At 32.7% G+C, this 21,777-nt stretch overlaps 1 protein-coding gene across 1 annotated transcript in view; it reads right to left on the bottom strand.

The window, feature by feature from the left end:
• Nucleotides 1–1,619: 1,619 nt before the first annotated feature.
• LOC127713940 (uncharacterized) overlaps nucleotides 1,620–21,777 on the bottom strand; it is a 28,429-nt gene continuing 8,271 nt past the window's right edge. Inside the window, exon 4 of the mRNA XM_052219894.1 lies at nucleotides 1,620–1,909. Within this exon, the coding sequence (XP_052075854.1) occupies nucleotides 1,620–1,909 (290 nt within the window). The remainder of the gene's footprint in view (nucleotides 1,910–21,777) is intronic.

Raw genomic sequence — 21,777 nt, 5'->3', positions numbered from 1 at the left:
ATTTGTTGGTCTTTACATCTCATTTCAATTTAAGAGCGGTATATTCATTTATTTTTCTCGATAACAAAACTACCGTCACATAGTGTGCCTTTTTCTCCTATATCTAGGTTTCGGTTAACCATACATAGAACCTGTCTTAATTTTAGGTACATGATCAATTAAAAAGTATTCAAGATACTAAAAGTGTGAATATATTTTTAGTTTCTTATGCTTTTTGTTGTGTATTTGTTATCTCTGACGTTGTTATTAAGAAACACATGCGTGGTGAAACCGGATGTGACGCTGGTTCAGTCATATCTTGTACAGTTAATTGCGTAGGCAGTTTATCAATCTTGTGTATACTTCTTTTGTTTTTAGGTTTATATACACAAAATATGAACAACACAGTAAAAAAAATGAACGTTCCAGCTACACAAACAGATGCTAAAATTCCATAACACGTCTGCATCTCCATTGTTGAACAAAACCAGTTTTGGTATGAAGATGTTTCATTCGCGGCTGCAAAGATACATTATTTTTATTTATTTATTATCAGTTTGCATGTATTGATGTTGATTTTATATAAACAATTTCAGAGTATACTATTAACATTATGTTAACCCTCTGTAATTTTGTACGAAATGCATGTAAGCCTTTTCCTCAACAACCCACTCATTATACTTTATTTCATTATATACAAAAACAGAAATCAAATTCACAATTGATAATACATTTTCGATTTATTGTTATCTGTATAATTTTCATACCGTTTAACATTCAGTTAAATCCACTCGTTTCAACGAAATCCAGAAACATCGTAGTCCCGCCTAATATTTCATTTAATTACAAGTCGTAATGTGTTATTAAAAAAAACAAGTGCACGGACCTATAATTATTGTACTATATGAATGATGCATTCGACTTCCTTTCGTGAAAACTATTTCATTGATAACATTGTTGCTACTTTTAATTTTAGCAATGAACCTCCTTAAGTTGACACGTTAGTCATGCTGGGGCCTTTTATGACTAAGTATACGTTATGGGTTTTGATCATTGAGGAAGACCGTACGGTGAGCTGTAAGTGCTTACATCCATGCACTGTCAATTGGTATCTAATGGATGGTTGTCTCAATGGATATCGTACAACATCTTTGTTTTTATGAATCAACCGTTGAAACATGTTTTGTTTTAAAGAGAAATATGTATTGTATTTGAAAACTGTATAGTCATTATTTACCAAAGTGTTGCAATTTGTAACCTATGTACTGATCGATCATTTCTCATGTTTGCAAGTATTTCATCGTTACAGCACCTATGTTAGTTTGTTGTCGACTTCCTAGTATAGTTACAATTACTGTGTAATTAAATTTCCTTTTTTCAAACTGTCTTTTGTTATTTTTGCGGGTTTGGGAGATTTTTGTTAACAAAAAAATTCAGTCACGATTCCAAGGAAAACGAATGTCTCTTTGCTATGGTTTGTGTATAGCACCTTTGATAATAAAGCTTCCTATGAACCAATACATACACTAGCTTGTAATCCTAGCCATTTGCCCTTAGAGAATTGAACGCAGCAAAAACATTTGCTTTGGTCTTTATTTGCAATTTCGTTTCTAGACTTTGTGATTTTTACAGTCATGTTTCTAAGAAACTCTAACACATTCTGACCAGAACAATTCATTAATACCTAACATGTACATCCACTTACAATAGCTATTGTTACTGCTGATCGATATACTGCTTCCTGTTGTAACACTACTTCCTGTTGTAACATTACTTTCTGTGGTAACACTACTTCCTGTTGTAACACTACTTTCTGTTGTGACACTAATTCCTGTTGTAACACTATTGTCTGTTGTATCACTATTTCCTGTTGTTATCTCATTTTCGGTCGTAGCACTGCTTGTTGTAGATGCGTCTGATGTGCAATTGACTATAACAATAAATACTTATCATATAGCAAAATATTGTCAATAAATTCAAGTTTTTCATTTATGATATATGTAAGATATAAAATTGAGAATGGAAATGGGGAATGTGTCAAAGAGACAACAACCCGACCATAGAACAGACAACAGCAGAAGGTCACCAACAGGTCTTCAATGCAGCGAGAAATTCCCGCACCCGGAGGCGTCCTTCAGCTGGCCCCTAAACAAATATATATACTAGTTCAGTGATAATGAACGCCATACTAAACTCCAAATTGTACACAAGAAACTAAAATTAAAAATAATACAAGACTAACAAAGGCTAGAGGCTCCTGACTTGGGACAGGCGCAAAAATGCGGCGGGGTTAAACATGTTTATGAGATCTCAACCCTCCCCCTATACCTCTAGTCAATGTAGAAAAGTAAACGCATAACAATACGCACATTAAAATTCAGTTCAAGAGAAGTCCGAGTCTGATGTCAGAAGTTGTAAACAAAGAAAATAAACAAAATGACAATAATACATAAATAACAACAGACTACTAGCAGTTAACTGACATGCCAGCTCCAGACTTCAATTAAACTGATTGAAAGATTATGTCTTCATCATATGAATATCAGGCACAATCCTTCCCGTTAGGGGTTTAGTATCATACCATCATAACATATATGAGAAGAACATAACCCGTGTCATGCCAACAACTGGTTTTTAAATAAATGTGTTTAGTGCCGATGCCGATGACCCTATAAGTGAATCAATATTAACGCCAAAATATGCAATCTTTAATGACCTGACAACAGTATCGTAACTATATCCCTTCTTAATAAGTCTATTTAAAGGTTTTGTAAGAGTTGTGTTACCAAAATGTTTTATTGAAATAGAATATGGTTACGGCTATCTCGCATCATAGTTCCAGATTCTGACCCTTGAAAATCTATTGACTGTTAACGAATCTAGAGCACCTGAGGTAATTTCCGGTATCAAGTTCGATTCATATTTCTTTGTTTTTAGTTTTGTATTTGGTTTTAGTTATACTTTATTTGTTACTAATCAGTATATTCTAATTTGTTCTGCATGTGTCATATCTTTTTTCAAACTAACTTGCATTGTTCGGTTGTGCTTCCAAAATAGAGGATTCACTACCAGTGGGTTTTCAAAAATAGAAACTAGACATTCATTAATGTCTTTGATAAAAAAAAACAATTAAACATTTTTATTCAATGTGTGAAAAAAAATCTAATATCTTATTTGTGTGGGTAGACAATTTAAATATGTGATTATGGGAAGGTCGACAAGGCATTAATGTAAAATTAGAATATTGGATTATGACAAACCTTCCGATGCAAACTCCCACTACCCCTCTTCCCCCAATCCTTTTTTTTTTTTAAATTTTACTCAGATTCTTTTTACCGTTATTCTCCTTTAATTTCATTCGGGAAATGATCAAGTACATACATGTATAAATGAACAAAAATTCAAAGTACAAAGCAGCATTTATTTAACGACAAAGAACGTAACAGTAGGTTTACTTTTATAATATGTCTAGGTTAGTCTATGGAAAGGTATATGCTATGAAATTTAGAGCGAGGGGCTTGCCCCGAGCTCTTAATTTCATAGTATATACCTTTTCATAGACTATCCAATTTAGCACATATTTACAATTCGAGTAATCTTTTAATTGGTCTGTAATTGATACTTTATTTTGGCTGACTACTTGTATCACAGGTGTTTGTAAAACGGAGCTCGTTATCGAATTTTATGTTTTGTAAATCTACTCACTAGTATCATTGTAAAATATGTGATTTCAAAAAGCCCTAGTGATTCCAGAATGAAAAGATGATAGCTGCTGGTGTAAATATGTATATTAATATAAAGCGGTGTTTTACTATACATGTACTTCTTTACATGGTAAGATGACAAAATGAATTGACCAAAAGCAGACAATAATTAAATTGCAGTGGAAGCTTTATATGTTTTGAAAACACTTTTCAATTTCACAGTAAAACTAAAGTTATAATAAATTAAGATTATTTGAAACATATAGATAGTTTGTCCCCCTAGATAGTCTAGCGGATAGCATTAAAAAGAAACTACCTATAGATCAGAGATTATAGGTTTTGTGTTTTTTATGTTTTTTTTTTCAAAGTAAAAACTAAAAGATTAATCAGAATATGTATATATATATATATAGGTGGCACAATCTCTTCAGACATTATCACGGTTTTTCAATTCAACACATGCATGAAATATTTGCCACTGGACATTAAGCAACCAGTAATCAATCAATCAATTCATGACGAAATAGATCAATTTCCCCAAGAAAGTTAATAAAATCACCAAATTGCCTTAATTTCCCTTCACAATAATTCATAGTTACTGTACACACTTTTTTTGTGTACAAAGTAGTTGCATTGATGATAAATTATTACAATTTTAAGATAGCCCTGTACTCTAATCAAGGTATAAAGAACCATATTTGTTACTCTTTATTTCAATGAAAAAACTTGCAATTGTCAAAAACATTATTTAATTCCAAAGATATTAATAGCAGGATATGTAAAAATCAACGTGAAAACTAATTACAAACTATTTAATTTAATTTGGAACATTTTATTTCAAAATAGCCAGTGGCAATTTTTGTTTTCATATCTTGATTACGATACAATGAAATCTTATCCTTGTGGTCATTCATGCGTAGTTACTTAGTACACGGAAAAAGTATGTACTATGAAAATTAGAAGGCAAATTCAAGCAATATGAGTGGACGAGAAGTTGTAAGTATGTGCTAAATTCTGGTTACAAAAATGTTTTAATTAAGACAAAGACACTAGACTTCACACATTCTAAATGGATCGAAAAACATGCATGCATATATATACTAATGATATAAGCGTTTCCATTTTAATATTATTGCAGAACAATGTATCAATCGATATGTTAAGTCCATTACTACAACCTCCAAGGCATTTTTAGAAAATGTTCAGATGGATAAATACTTTAAAATAATGTATTTAAAAAAAATCACAAAAAAATCATCATTAAGACTGTAGTGCTACCTTAAACACGCAACAAGTATGATTTCCTGACTGTAGTTGATGCACTCAACTACTAAAGAATCACTTAACATTGATTTGTTAGTGTAACATTAAACTTAAATGAACAAATCAAGGGTATAACTCAGGAACGCAGTCAAAATTTAATTTAACCTGTGTTAAATGGTCTCTGATCTTTTTCAAAGTTTCAATTGATAATATCAGGGATAAAACCTGAACTTCGTATTTACAATCAACAATCACTTTTCATTAAATTAAAACTATCCTGTCTGCATCCGAAAACCCGCTAGAATGGCATATATTGTTATCGTATATATAGTGAAAAGGCGAATTTTGCTTAAAATTTAGAAATATCTTAACTGGCTTACCAGTCGACATACATGTAATAATGTATTACTTATAAATAAGAGTCTAGAACAGATTTTAAAAATAGCGAACAATTGACTGAAAAATTATGATTACAACAAAAAAGGCAGAACAACTATTAAAACAGAAATTAATGGGGTCTAAAATACAAAAAAATAGAGATTAATTGAGAGAAAAAAAAACAAAGAAAAGATAAACTCGCCAAAAATAAAGAATATAGAAATTTAGACACTCAGATAACGCAATAAAGATTCATATGTTTTCAAATCTCACCTATCGTCGATAGTGACAGTACGCCACCAGTGGATGTTGCAACTCCTGGTGTCTGTGATGGTTCGCAGCTTCCAGCACTAACACTGGTAAGTAAAGTTGTACCAGAATAAGCCACTGCCTTCAAAATAGCAAACGCTTCTATATCATGACATGTGCATATTATGGCTGTTTTTTTACTTCAGTTTCTTATTTGCTTGATACTCAATCGATTTTTTCTGACGACAATACATTTAACAATTTAACATAGCAAACAATATATATGAAAATACTTTTATAAAGAATATACGTTTGACAAAGCATTTGTAGTTCATGTAAATGTTCTATAAATGTCATACATTTCTCCTGGATATATCTATGGAAACCAATAAAAGTAAATTGTCACCACTAAATAATTTCTAATAAGCAAGTTCATAGACACCGATGATCTTCATTATATATGTGTTCATAAAACCTTATTATGAAAACGATAGTAATAATATTATGAATTAAACCATTAAACATTTAAGAAAGTTTATGTTACAGCGGGTAACTGTCTCAATGCCATCGAGGTGCATGTATCTCTTTCGATCATAACCCTTTGTGGTCAAAATATGTTAGCGCACATTGTATCTTTTAAAATATTTTTTTCTTTCATTCCCTTTTTATCATGTTTATTTGTTTATGTATTGTGGCAATAAGCTTGGCTCGTTGGCTATATTCATTTGGTACCAGCTGATCAGAATCAGTTGTAAATAATTGTTTTCTGTTTCAGAACTGTGAAAATATCAGAGAGAAAAGTGTCTAAAGGATCACTATAACTTCCACACGATAATCTGAGCGTAGACGGCGTAGGTTGTGCTTTGAATGCTCGTATGGTTGGGATGGTCGCAAACATTGAAGCATTTTGCTTTCCAAAACTTTTGGTCTCCTGTGTGCCTAATGGAGGTTACATTGTTTTTTTTTAACGAGACATAGAAATAAGAAGATGTGGTATGAGTGCCAATGAGACAACTCTCCATCCAAGTCATAATGTGTAAAAAGTAAACAATTATAGGTCAAAGTACGGCCTTCAACACGGAGCCTTGGCTCACACCGAACAGCAAGCTATAAGGGGCCCCAAAATGACTAGTGTAAAACAATTAAAACAGGAAAACCAACGGTCTTATCTATATAAAAAATGTTCACTATAACATCGGGTTTACATATTTGATTAGGAACCGCTATACAGTTGCCGCTACTGGTAGATTGTCAGTCTAAGACAAGTTTTAAATACTTATGTATTTACATGTAACTACTAATATTGAAGAGCCTGGGTGGGGGTTTACTTTTATTAATGTTTTGGACCATTTTTTTATTCTTTATTTTGTTTTGTCCATAATTATCTCTCCTTTATATTTAAGCACCCCACTATTTAATGTTCTTTTTTTTTTCTTTTTTTTTATTTTGCTCAATGTTTTCTATTATGTGAACATCATCCAGACCCTCACATTTTGATGTCTCCTGATTCGAACGAATGTGTTCGCAAGTCTAGTAGGCGTTTCTGGTGAAGTTTGTTTCCGAAACAACTGTCTTGCATTAACCTTTGGATTCGTTGTTTGTTTTTGCAAACAATGCCTGTTAGTAATAAAATAAAGTGAATTAAAATCACTTACCAAACAGGAAAATCGAAAATAATTAACGCTGTCTACTGTGCCTGGATTATACACATTTATATACGATGTATTTCCACTTGGTATAGAGGCGACACAATGCAACATCCCTTCGCCTTATGGTCGAAAAAAAGTAAAACGCATTTAAACATTCGTTTGAATTTCTGTACGAATTTTCTAACCTAGTTTATATATGTTTTGAGACTGGAAAATAAATTACAAAGATGACAAAACAAATCTGTATTTTAGAACACAGAAAGTCTTAAATATTTGCATGTATTCTTAATCTTCAATGTACCCCTGCGTACACTGTGTACACTTTTGAATGTTTTTGATTTTAGCTTCATCAATCAGTAATTGTCGATTTGTTTTCAATCCGTTGTCTTTGTGGGTTTTAAAGATTAATACATGCTAGCATATATGAAAAAAAACTATATTGATATCAATAACAATCAACCTATCGAGCTTATGTTAAATTGGCGTTGAAAAGTCAAAAGCAATTTAAAAAAAACTAATCCTGACCAAATTCAGTAGCAAGACCGACCAAGGGTACAATTGCAAGAGAGACTTAGATCTTAGTTTGTATAGAAATTACTCAGATTTATCAATAGCAATTAATAAAAAAACAAGAATGTGTCCATAGTACACGGATGCCCTACTCGCACTATCATTTTATATGTTCAGTGGACCGTGAAATTAGGGTCAAAACTCTAATTTGGCATTAAAATTAGAAGATCATATCATAGGGAACATGTGTACTAAGTTTCAATTTAAGTTGATTGGAATTCAACTTCATCAAAAACTACCATGACCAAAAACTTTAACCTGAAGCGGGACGGATGAACGAACGGACGCACAGACCGAAAAATATAATACCCATCTACTATCGTAGGTGGGGCATAAAAATGATGTTCGTAATAATTATACTACTCTGGTAGCAGTGACAATGGAAGGCTGGTTGCCTTGGAGATTTAGTCTACCAACAGTAGTGTCAACCAGATGATTTAGTTAACCGATGAGATATTAATATATAGTTAACAACATGCTACATTTACTGCGATCGAAGCGCTTCTCTGGATAGCTTCCATCGGCGCATGCAAGGAGTTGTATCCAGATTTATCTCCCTTCCCTTCGTCTCTGCTCCTTCGCTACGTGATTCTCGTACCACAGCTTTGAGACGTCAGCAGACATTAATAGCGTTATCAAGCTTACATTCGTCAAGCGTAAAACTGTTTAAATGATGGGAAACAAAAGTTACTGTAATAGAACGATGAAAAGCAGCAGCGGATCCAGAAATTTTCATAAATGGGGGCCTAGTGACTGCCTAAGAGGAGGCCCGCTCTAGTCATGCTTCAGCTGTGATTCCCTATATAATCAACCAAATTTTTTTCCACAAAGGGCCCCTCCCCCCAAATCGGTCTCTGAAAAGATTATCAGGGTTTATACGTATAGATATCGTTTAATATCATCCGCTCCACACAATTTTAAGCGCTCACTCGCCAAAAAATTCACATTGTGGCTCGCTGCTTATGATTTACGATATCAATGGGTAGAAACCCGATAACCTATACCGCACTATTCCTCCCCTTAGAAGATAATATTACTTACTTGAAAACAGCTGTAGTGAGCTGCATAGTGTGTAATTAAATGTTGCTGTAGTTGTGTCGGAACAAATATCTACATTTGAGGCAGCACTACAAAACACAGATCCTCCATGTGTGTGTGTATATGAGTGTGTTCCTTGTAATATAGGAGGAAAATCAATCAAAGCTGAGGATTCATACCCTGTAGAAAGAACGACACCTCAGTTTCTACATAGTATTTCGCTACTTATAAAACCAATTTCAAATCGAGGTAGGAAGAAGCCCGATAAAAATATTTTTTTCTTTTATATTAATTTAATGACTGATTAAAAAAGGCATTCTGGTTCTGAATGCAACGAAAGATTGATACAAATATAGACTTTCGAGGCGATATCTAAGAACTTTAAAAAAAACCATTAATTTTATATTTATGATTGATTGTTATTGAGTATCTTTTTCACAGTTGACGACATATGTGTTCCAATTGTAGTTACCAAAATCCCGTTCTCTTATCTTGAATGTGACTTACCGAATTAGACTTAACACCAGGTTTGAACTTACATGAACAAAACCACTTGTGTCACATTTGGAGCAGGATCTGAGGGCTAGATAAGAGACGATAACCAATCCGCTATTGTGCGATGCTTTATCCCTTGATAAAGTTTATCAACGTATTCTATAGGAATAACACGTCCGGTGTCACATATTGAGCAGGATCTGCTAACCCTTCCGGAGCCCCTAAGATCACCCCAGCTTTTGGTGGGTTTCGTGTTGCTCAGTCTTTGTTTTTTCTTTGTTGTGTTTTGTATACTGTTGTTTGTCTTTTAATCTTTTAATCCTTTTTCGTTTTTTTTACATATCATTGCCAGTTTGTTTTCGACTTGTGAGTTTGATTATCTCTTTGTTATCGTTGGTCTCTCTTTTAGGCGCACAATACATAATTCATTTTTATAAGTAAATTGATATTAAACCTTGTTTGACAGCCATATGGAATTCTTCGTCTCCAGGTGGACTGGAGGGTGAACAGTACGTCGAGGTCGACCAAGATGTAATTGCCGAGCTGTATGTTTCAAGGTAGGCGCGTTCATTAACACCATTTGACTGATAATCTAAAAAATATATAAAAAATGAGTTGATGTTAATAAAAAAAAGTTGACTTATGAATAAAGTATGATGAGGAAACATGTGTAAATATCTTGAATCTATTTTGAGCGATGAATGAAAATGTTTTCTTTGATATTGCTATTAGGTTTTGTCCTTCTAACGTGTAATTCAATCTTTATTGATACACTGTATTAAGGATGTTCGCTACTCCGTTTCAAAATAATAAGCTTTTTCAAAAGACTTTATAAATTGATAGTATATGAATAAAGGAACTAAAAAAGCAGAAAAAAATGAAGGGTCCGTGTGCTTGTTTTTGAGATATAAGCCTTTGAAAATTTGGCGGGAAATGATTCTCTCTAGATTTTCAAACATTTAACAATGGCACCTTTTTTCTTTCAAAAACTATGAAGAATTTTATAAGATTTTCAAAAATGGCTTTTAAAACTATATGTAATAAGATTATGAAAAGAAAAGTAGGGTTTGCAGGCAAATATTTTTTTAATGGCACTACATAAAAAACCCAGAGGATTCCGAAAATCTGGCAAAAAATCAATATCAAGTGGAGCGAACATCCTTAACACAAAATTGAAGCCGTTTCAAAATTGACATACAGTTACATATTGGTGTATGGCTTTGGTGTGCATTTTGTACTTCTGCCGGTCGAAAAATTGCATTACATAAAACTTTAGCGTATCGAGATGTATGTCGATTTATGAATATGCTTCCTTTCATTTCACATGATTGGCATTTTAAAGGCGTGTAGTAATTTTAATTTCACGTGCTTTCGAGCGTGCAGCTTGTTGTTCACCGTTTTTTCTTGCATATTGGTGGGAAAGCCACGTGCAAACTTTTTTTATATTTGTTTTTCGTTCATCGTGAAATGGCCATTGTATTTTCCGTTCGCCATTCAACAAAAATCTACCATAAAGCAGACGTAAAACAAAGATTATGTCTTATTATCTGGCATTTGTCTGAACTCGGCCGTTTCCGTTTCTCTATCTAACATCGAAGGGGAGTAGCGGATTTATCCGAGGATTGCCGATTGATCATCTGGTTACATGATAGTGTACTTTATCGATGTCGAATAGTACGATTGTGCGTATTTCATAGTCGCTCAAAAAAACATTATGACCTTTTTTCTGTTTTTTTTTATTACCTGCTAAAACGTAGTAGTAGAAAGAATAATCCGTCACATTTGTCCAGTGAATACACAAATACGGTATAATGGTGGACGAAAACAAGCAAAATGACGAATCTCCACTAAAATAGAAAGAAAATGCCATTGCGTTATTTTACAAGTACATAAGAACATTTTCGTTTGTAATTAGGTTTTCAATAAATGAATCGATCGATTTATCTTTCGCCGACAAGTTAGAAAATCGGCACCGATTATCTATTTTTACAAGAGTTAAGTCCCTTGGAATTGTGAATAGTATGAAAATAGCATTGTTATTCACCTCATGCATATCAAACGCCTTGTATCAGTATTATCCATACCCTTTTTCTCTCTCTATAGCTGTTCCTTTTGTTGTGTTTGTGTATTGGGTTGACTATTCAAGATCATAAGCATACTTTCAGAGCATACCTATTTAATTTTTTTGTTAACTTATTTGTGTGCATGTGTAGAATCTGTAAGTTTCTGAGAAAAATTATTCTTTTTGACAAAAAAATGCAATTTGTCCGTAGAATCCGTAGCAGTACATAGAAGGCTTGCTTCGGATTAGAAAACGCATGATACATGTATACATTTTAAAAAGGCAATGGATTGCAACAGCGACTGAAAATGTCATACACACAGCATACAGTTTACGCTTAGTTGTACAGACATATTTTATACAAATATTTTACAGACAGATAGAAGTTTAAAGAAATTAATAAAAATAATGTTACAGTAGTATGTTTAAAGATGTCAAATATAAAAATACCGCGGTTTAAATATAATAATTATGATTGAAATCCGAAGTGTAAACATAGATTCAGATTCTGAATAAAGATGGTTACACTGTTTTCCTACCGAAACACAAAGTAATTGTTAGAAGTGTCTTCACTTACGCATGTCCAAGTTGTGACTGAGGATGCGCCAAGTGTAACAACCCAACCGGAAGTTACCTGCAATGTTGTCTTGGAGGTTGTAAGTGTGCCTTCCGTACTATCATACCAAGTTCCGTCCCACTTTACAGGAAATGTGCAACAAAAAATGTCTGAAAATATCGAAAAATAAGCTATTGTGATGATATTTACTATTTCTATAAAATATTTTTCGACATGTTTGTGAATACCGTTGATACTTCGTAATTTTATTAAATATTATTATATTAAGCAAGTGTAGTACTACTCTTGATCATTTATTTCGTTCTACTGGTAAAATTGAACAGGTTAATACCTACTAAAATTGATTGTTCAATCGAGCCACACGTGCGAACATCTTCAGACTAGTCAAAGAGACATTAAAACTTAATCAATTGATTGTTGATTGTTGGTGTTTTAACGCCACTTTTAAGCGCCATTTTTGGGCTATTTCGTGGCGGTTAGTTTTTATTGCTGGAGGAAGCCACACGTGCGAACATCTTCAGACTAGTCAAAGAGACATTAAAAACTTGATCAATACTAACAACAATGGCAAATAGTTGCGTAGAATTTAACCTCATGATGTAATCAATAGAAACAATTAAGCTTCGTTTTTGTTTTTGTTTAAACGCTCTATATATTTAAAGTATGATATTCAATTATCCCCTGAGAGGATTACCAGTAAAATCTATAAAAGAGATTCATTATTTTGCAAAAGATGAATTATCTTCCGACACGAGATGAACTATTAGTAAGTATCTGATTCAGAATATGCTTGTTTGATTTAAATGCACTAAAATTGTCTTAAACTATGAAAATTCTTAAAAGTCATCATTTCAATATTTTTTAACGCGAATTAATTTAAACGTTAATTTCACTTTAAGGTGGCTCCCCAGCCATCTTGAATTTTGAAGAAGCAGATAACAATCGGTCTAAAAAGTTTTATATACATTTTTCATTACATCAATTTCATATGGCACTGCATGGTAAAAGGCATAATAATACAAGGTTTCTTGCTCTTTCGTTTAAGTTCAGTTTTTTTAAGTATGTACATTTAATGTGTGTTTTAGTCGTGTTTCGCAACGTACACACTTTTCTTCAGTAAAACTCATGGCCCTGGACTATAAACATACATAGACAATAACTGTTTAGAGTCTTTAAATATCAGCTGTATTTGTACGACACTAAGAAACATGTGTAATGCGAGCTATTACAGTAACTCCTGTTTCGAGCCAAGTACAAATACAGTAGTTATTGTCTTTATCCTGCAATTAATTTTGTACATTTTTTTTCCATCACAATCGTTGATTTTTTTAAAAAGAAATCAACATGACTTAAACGCGGAGCGCAATAAGGACCCCAAATTGAACTGTGACGTAAACAGTAATTTGACACAACCGTTCGCTCGCAACAGAACATGAGACTATATAATAGTCCACGTATATCGCTTCGTGTTATATGTACACCTGTATTATTATAGTAGAAAGGTCTATTACAGGATAAATTACTAAAAATATTCATTTCGAGGAGCAGAATCTTAAGTTGATCAAGGATTTCATATTATTAGGAACAGTCTGAGTAATTATTCCATAGATGTATTTATAAAATTATTGATGTAGTATTTCCGATTACTATATGATTTAATGTGGCTACACAATGATTTCATCAAAAGAAAAAATAAGATAAAGAAAAGAAAAAAAACAGCTTTCTACTTATTACATGTATCCTTAATTCAACGGGTGACAGCTTACGTTATGGCTGAATATACCATAGAAAGCTTATTACATGCAGAAAGATATTTCTCACTAATTTGCGTAATGTCGTACAACATGGTGAGATTGAACGATATTATGTCGAAAGTAAATCGTTGTACATGCAACTAGAATTTATTGAAAGATGATGTTAATCGATAACAAACAATTGAATAAACCCATCCCCTGAAATCTCTTTTAAGGAGCATTTGATAAAAGGAATAAATATGTTTGATATCTATTTTTAAACTTTGAAATTCAGTTGAATCTTTCAATGCGATGTACCGAAATAGCTATATACTACATCGCTCTACATATATACATGTATGTAGACTAAAAATTACTTATTTCAATTTAATGTGTTGACAAAAGTTTATCAAACATATAATACTTATGATTTATATAATCTGCTGTTGAAAGCTTGCTGAACTTGGTCGGTGATACAGTTGCATCAAACTTGCCATTTCGAAATTGCTGCACCCAATGATTAACAACCTGTTTACTAATGGACACACCCTGCGACTCTAATGACACCTTAATCTCTGTGTTGCTGTAGGACTTTTTATACAGGCGTATAATCTCTAACTTGCTGTCTTGGCTAGTACGTCTCATCGTGAATTGATTCGTAAATTTGAGTTAAAAAGTTGATGTTGTGGGTCTTACGTTGTTTGCTCTATGAGAACAGCACAACAAATGGAAGTTTTTAACGACCTTGACTGGCTATACTGCCCTTGCAAGGTCGGTATGAGAACAGTGATTAAGATTTTAGTTTATATACTAATGTATGATGGTTGTGAATTTCTTTCATTTCGTCGAATGATATACACCTTCTTGTTTGATGATATCCAATAAAACGTATATTAATCATTCAGGTGTGAAAGCGTGCACTACATTTATGGCTTTGTATATCACTAGGTGTGAAAGTGTGCCCTACTTTTATGGCTTTTTATATCACATAGTGTGAACGCATGCCCTAGTTTATGGTTTTGTATATCACTAGGTGTGAAAACACTATTTAATTAAGATGCAATATTTACCAGGTGAATTACTCGTGATAATATCGCCATGAAAGCGTGTCCTTTGGTGGAGGCTTTGAGTATGTGACAATGTGTAAACAAAAACTCTAAACACTAAATCAATTGGACTTCAATTGATAAATACCTTTTCACAGATTTTTCTGTAATAAGTTTGAGTATTTTTTATAACTCTAGGTTTTGAGAGTTTGTCCTCCGTTTGCAACTGCATGATTTTGTTAAAAATACAAAACAAAACGTGTCATAAATCTATGGAAACGTTATAATATTGACAGCTATTTTTCAGACTGATTATCATTATATTTCAAAGACTTTTGTCCCCGTATTTTTGTGTATTCAGGTCGAATAATGTTGTGTTATATTTGCCGCTGGACGTAAACTCAAAACATTATTCCGTATACTGTTAATTATACACAAAGGTTGATTTCTCAAATTTATAAGACACACGATGTTCGCTTGGAATGTGGATAGTTTATTTGAATGTAGGACAGAAAGTCACAGGACAAAAAGTCACAGACAAAAAGTCACGGACAAAAAGTCACAAGACAAAAAGTCACAATTCAGTTTTGAGATTATTTTTCTTTGAACAACAAAACACTAATTTTATCAATACAATTTTTGTTTTTTTCTTGAACTATTATATATGAAGCAACTTTGTAATTAAAATGTATTCAATAAATATCAATAATAATCAAATAATTATTATAAAAACAAAATGTCAAAGTGGCTTGGTGCTTAAATGGCTTCATTGTGCCAAGAAATATATCCTTTGCATGATTAAAATTTAATAAATTTTCATTTATCAAGGCCTATGAACTATTTCCTAAACTGAAAAATGAATATATGTAATAAAAAGAAAATATTTCAAGATCTTTCTCTTATATATTCAAACATTTGTTAACAAATTATTTGTGACTTTTTGTCCTATCAAGTTTGTGACTTTATGTCCTGTGACTTTCTGTCCGTTTACCACTTCATTTTGAGACAGTTAATAATATCCACTTATTCTTAAAACATGCTCTTATCTTAATAACTGTGGGAGCAGCTTATTTCACAAAATGGGTACCCTCTTTTCTCACTAGCTTACTAGCTCATCCGCCCACTGTGCGCCCGTAAGTCTGCCTTTCATCAGAGTATATAATAAGACGCTTCTACATTGTGTGATACTCTTCGAAAAAATCTAACCTTGCGATAATTTCTCTTTAAGTTAACAGGTCCGTCACTATTGATTATGAAAACCCAAAAATTCAAAATACCAAGTGTATATACTTGTAGCTTTATCTCATCAGGATGTGCAGGGAGTTAGGGTCATTGACACACTAAGGGTGACTTGGGAATAGAAATATGGTCACTCTTGGTCTTCTTTCGATCGGCAGTAAAACCCTTGATAAAATTGGGCGTCCATTTGGTTGTATGAGATGTACAAGTAGGCAGCCAAGTCCTGTCAAAAGGGGGACTATAAATCCGTTCATCGTGTAAAGAGAGTGCCACACTCTTTTGCATGTTAAGAACCCTTGCAACAACTCTTTGGGGGGGTTGGCCTGTTGCAAGGCAATATTTCTGCCCTTATCCAATATACCTTCATTTTCCAGTGGCAGTAAAAATTTACCCGACCTTTATCCCGAGTGGCCGCCTTACAGGACCTACGTATTGTAAGTATTGTTAATTTGTTCTCGACCTGAACATGCATGAAATATTTGCCACTGGATGTTAAGCAACTAACAAATCAACAATCAATCAATGGATCAATGACAGGCCTGGACGGACAAGGGAGTTGCAGAAAGGAAATAGAACCAGAAGGAGAAAAAGGAAGCAGAGAGTCGACAATAAGAGACCCTAACTCCCTGCACATCCTTATGAGATAAAGCTACAAGTATATACACTTGGTATTTTGAATTTTTGGGTTTTCATAATCAATAGTGACGGACCTGTTAACTTAAAGAGAAATTATCGCAAGGTTAGATTTTTTCGAAGAGTTTCACACAATGTAGAAGCGTCTTATTATATACTCTGATGAAAGGCAGACTTACGGGCGCACAGTGGACGGATGAGCTAGTAAGCTAGTGAGAAAAGAGGGTACCCATTTTGTGAAATAAGCTGCTCCCACAGTTATTAAGATAAGAGATTAAAAACTTTGCTCAATATAAGAATATACATAGTTTATATGCAACTCTTTTTATGATATCCATTAAAATGAATAAGTAATTCAACTCTTTATCAACACACACAAAGCTTTAAGTGTCTTTTTTTTTATATGCAACACACTTTTTCTGATATATTTGTCAGATTATGCGAAGATTGAACATTTGTTATTTTTCAGAAAAATTGTACATATGAACAACGCGATTCCTTATCATACATTGCATACGATCTAAAGTATAATAATCTGTTTAATACCTGTAAAAATTCTCGGAAATGTATCTACAATGTTTGTTTCGTTTCACCACATCTTTTATGAATGTCCCTCCGGTATCTTTCGCCTCTCTCTTATGGTTAAAACAGTAGGATCATTATATGTTAATTTGAATTATGCTAGCATTCATGTCTTGCATCTAGCCTGGAGTAGTTAAAGCACCTACTATAAATATTTATTTTTGTATCCAATTCAAAACTTGTATATGTTGCATTGTAGTTCCAGGAAAGATCTAAGAAAGTCTTCTCCAGTTTTCATCGTTTTGACCAAACAAGATGAGGATCCTTGGAAAAGAAATTCTTACCATTATCCTGCAAAGTTACAAAACACTTTGCATTTTAATTTCAGAGAAGATCTGACTTCATCTTACTCGTTTAACTAGCCTTATGGAGAGTATATTGCACTGTCATATACCTTCTAAAAAAAGCATTGCCTTTATTTATTTCCTTATAACATCGTCTTTAACAATATATTTTATGTAGAGTTTGAGCAGATTCTATCATTTTAGAGGATAATGTATATCCATGTTGTTCTTCGATCATTACGGGGGCCTCGGTGACTGAGTGGTATAAGTAGTCCAACTACTATTACTGTATCACTAGTCTGTCAACACTGAAGTTGTGAATTCGAGTCGTGGCAGGTGCGCTCAACTTCAATCTTAATAGACTAGAATTATAATTTTTCCTGCCAAAGGACGATTGTTCGTTAGATGTGTTTGAGCTTTTGATTTTGCAATATTGTAAAAGATTTTCCGTTTTGAATTTCCCTTGGAGTTCAGTATATTTGTTATTTTACTTTTTTCTCCGGGCACCCCCGGCTTCCCTCCACCAATGAAAACTGACCGCCACAAAATAGCACAATAGTTTTCAAAATTGCTTTAAACACCAATAAAATCATGCGATAAACGCAGACATCGACGAAGATACCTTGACCCGAAATTGTGTATTCAATTTGTTTGCAATGACATGAAAAAAATATTTAAATTATTTTCAACGCATAATGTGGTTATATCATTATAGATTCTTTTATTTTTCTGCTTAATAAATTACATATTTGAAAAATACTGACATGCTCATAATGTTTCTGCATCACTTAAAAGCGACAAAATGTTATCATTTGAAATCAGTATTATGTTTAGCAATCATGTATTTTAATGCCCTAATTGAGTTAGTTTTCATAAAATGTAAATAATTTAACACTAAAGATACTTATAGCTTTGTGTGTGTTGATAACGAGTGTAATAACTTCTTCTCTTTAATGGATATCATATACCGTCATTGGTTTTTAGTACTTTTGTAATATCAGTATGGGGTATTTTCATAAAATATGACGAAAATAAGAGAAAGGAATCTAAAGAATGTTTGATAAAATTATTTCTTCATTTAAATGGAAATCATACACCGTCATTGCAGTTTTGCACTTTTTTTTTAACAATTAGGATGAGTTGTTCTTTGTGAGATATGCTGAATATCAAAGAAAAGATACTTAAATTTTGTTCGCATTGTGTAAAATACCTGGGACAATTTTACTAACAGTTAGTATGATAGTCCCAGAATATACCAATGTTTCTTCTTTTCATAAAAAATAATGATCTGGTGTTTTTTTTCAATCAGACATTTTAAATGCCTCTTGCTAAATTATTTTTCATAGAATGTGAACAATATAACTGAAGGATAAAGATACTTCAACTTTTTTGTGCTGCAAAAGACTGCAACTATTTCTTCATTTCAATAAAATTCTGAATCATCAAATTAAACTGAAAATCATTTACCATTATTAGATATTGTTATTTTAGTAGATCGGGCTGGGTTTTTCTCCATATAATATGATAAATTTAAGAGAAAATATACTTTTAAATTGTTTACAACTTTTTCAATGTCCATATTTCTCTATTGTATTGAAAATCATTCACCAAAAATTGACAATATTTGATTGATTTTGATTTTTAAGAGCATTTTCGGCAATTTAAGTTGATTTTAGCAATTGCGATAAACGCCGTTGATAGCACTCATCAGGTTTGATAAATAAAAATGCCTATAAATTTACGACAATCGTAATTCTCAAATAACATGTATAAGATTTTTTTTTTTATTTGCATACTTCACTTCTCTGCTACTAAACGTAAAATTTTCAACTGTTAAAACTTTGCTGAATGATTTAAGTTAATTGTCGTGCTTCTGTACATTCACTTTTTGTATTATTCCGTGGCACCATTTTGATTGAATGAAACGAAACTAAGATTTCGTAATTTTCAAGAGTTCAATATGTGATGTAGTAGAGTCAGTCACAATTCTCACTACAGGGTGGCGGATTGGTGGCATGACTTTGAGGCGGACTTGACTGATCGGTGACTGATCGATGACTGCTGACTGATCGATAAATTAGTAACGTCTAAGGTTGCAAGTATTGTAAATGGTTACTTTAAAAAATAATGACAAAAATTACTTGTATCAGATTGTTGCATACATCTTTCAAAGAATTAGTAATTACAAGTTTATAAGGAACATATGTAACGATCTTGGAATACAAATAATATGTAAACTCAAGGTCTAAATTAAATCACAAGTTTTCACCTATTTCTATCAGTGAATTTCAAGATTTTCGATGAAGCTGATATATATTGATTGTCCCAAAGGACCAATCTGTAATCCAGAAACATCAATATTACATGTAATTGCGTCTGATAGTAATATTTGTTTCAGGGGGATTTCATATGAAAAATATCCAGATGTCTGAGAGAAATTCGCTTAAGCTAGTTAAATTTGCATTAATAGACACACATTTAAATGAAATTTACGAAAGTAACTTAATAATTTATATATATTAAGTAATATTGATAAGAGCCTCGTTTACGAACATTCAATAACATGACATATATATGTCTCTTTAAGTTTCTTGTTTCAGTAATGTATATAGTTATATGTATTTTTGCTAAAATATGATGCACATATTCAGGACTTTCATATCTTTCAGCATTTTCCTATTGGGCAATGATGCGAGTAATGTTACAATGCCATGATACCCTCCCGTTTTTGACGCGACCACATGATACGAAGTGCGACTATATACAACGTCTACACAAAGAGTTATGTAATACCTGCCAGACATCAAAAGATTTCTATCAATGTGAAGAACGATACTGGCTCTACAAGTAGTGTACACGTGGTTGTTGTATATTACGGATTGTATCTCATATAATACGAAATGTTAAATAAAACGAAGTTATGAACACAAACTTTAAAAAATGCAGTTTCAATTTCATGACTTTTTATGACATTTCATCAGATATTTGTAGTATACTACATTGTTCTATGTTGATATTTAGTGTAAAATATAATTTTGAAAAACAATTGATTTAACATATATTATAACAGTGATTTATTCAAAGTTTTCTTTAGTTTTTGCATTATATTGGTACAATATAAAAACGTATAACAAATATACTGAACTCCAGGACAAATTCAAATAGGGGGAAGTCCATAAAAACCGACAAAATCAAACGTTATCAATCAACGTAGCAAGTGAATATCAACTGCCACATTCCCGACTTGGCACCGCCATTTTCCGAAGAAACGTCCTCATATCCATCTAATACTCAGCTTTCAGGATCTCTGGTTGAAATAATTGACATTCAAACACTTCAATAGTTGAAACTTGCATATACACCTTTTAAATTCTAAGTCGTACAAGGTATGCAGCGCAATCCAATATATTGCTCCAAAAACTGATACACGTTGTCTTAAAAATAGTATTAATCACCTTTACCGGAATGAAGTTGTTGTGGAAGAATTGCATGCTTGTTGAGTAGGCAATATAAGCCGAGTATGGATTTTGGCTATTTACCAAACAGGGTGTTTTCTAAACCGTAGCCTTAAATCACAGGTACTTTGCTCATTTAAATATTCATAATGGCGCCAGCTGGGTGAGCCAAGTAAAATTGGACATTTTTATACGAAATATCTCAAAAGAGCATGTGCGTAAAAATAAAAGTAACTTTCAAAATAAACAAGATGAAGCTGTCGAGACGTTAGGCCTTTTAAAGTGTTATGTAAAATAGGAATGTTTCCCCGATATAAAAGTATAACCTTCTTTAAATAATGTCTTGAAATCAGACCATGGAAGGAAATTGGTGTAAATGACTTTTTGACATCGTTATTATTTTTTCCATGTAAGGAAGCTATTGGATTAAGCATAGGTTGACTGTAGTAAAATATCAGTATAACAGATGACCACGTTGTCTTCCACTTGTCGTTGACAATATCACCCCCTCATTACTCGCTAATTGCAATACCTAATAGGATTTATCGATTGCACAACGGGTAACTCAAATGATGTAGACACTTCTTATCATTCGTGAGCACTTGAGTTCAAACCCTGTTATTGGTTGTAATCTTGGGTGTTTTTTTGTGGACATTTGTTGGTCTTTACATCTCATTTCAATTTAAGAGCGGTATATTCATTTATTTTTCTCGATAACAAAACTACCGTCACATAGTGTGCCTTTTTCGCCTATATCTAGGTTTCGGTTAACCATACATAGAACCTGTCTTAATTTTAGGTACATGATCAATTAAAAAGTATTCAAGATACTAAAAGTGTG

The sequence above is a fragment of the Mytilus californianus genome, unplaced genomic scaffold, assembly GCF_021869535.1.
Source record: "Mytilus californianus isolate M0D057914Y unplaced genomic scaffold, xbMytCali1.0.p SCAF_9, whole genome shotgun sequence".
In the NCBI taxonomy this organism is placed as follows: domain Eukaryota; kingdom Metazoa; phylum Mollusca; class Bivalvia; order Mytilida; family Mytilidae; genus Mytilus; species Mytilus californianus.
Note: the sequence above shows the minus strand (reverse complement) of the source record. Positions and strands in the feature narration are given on the sequence as shown.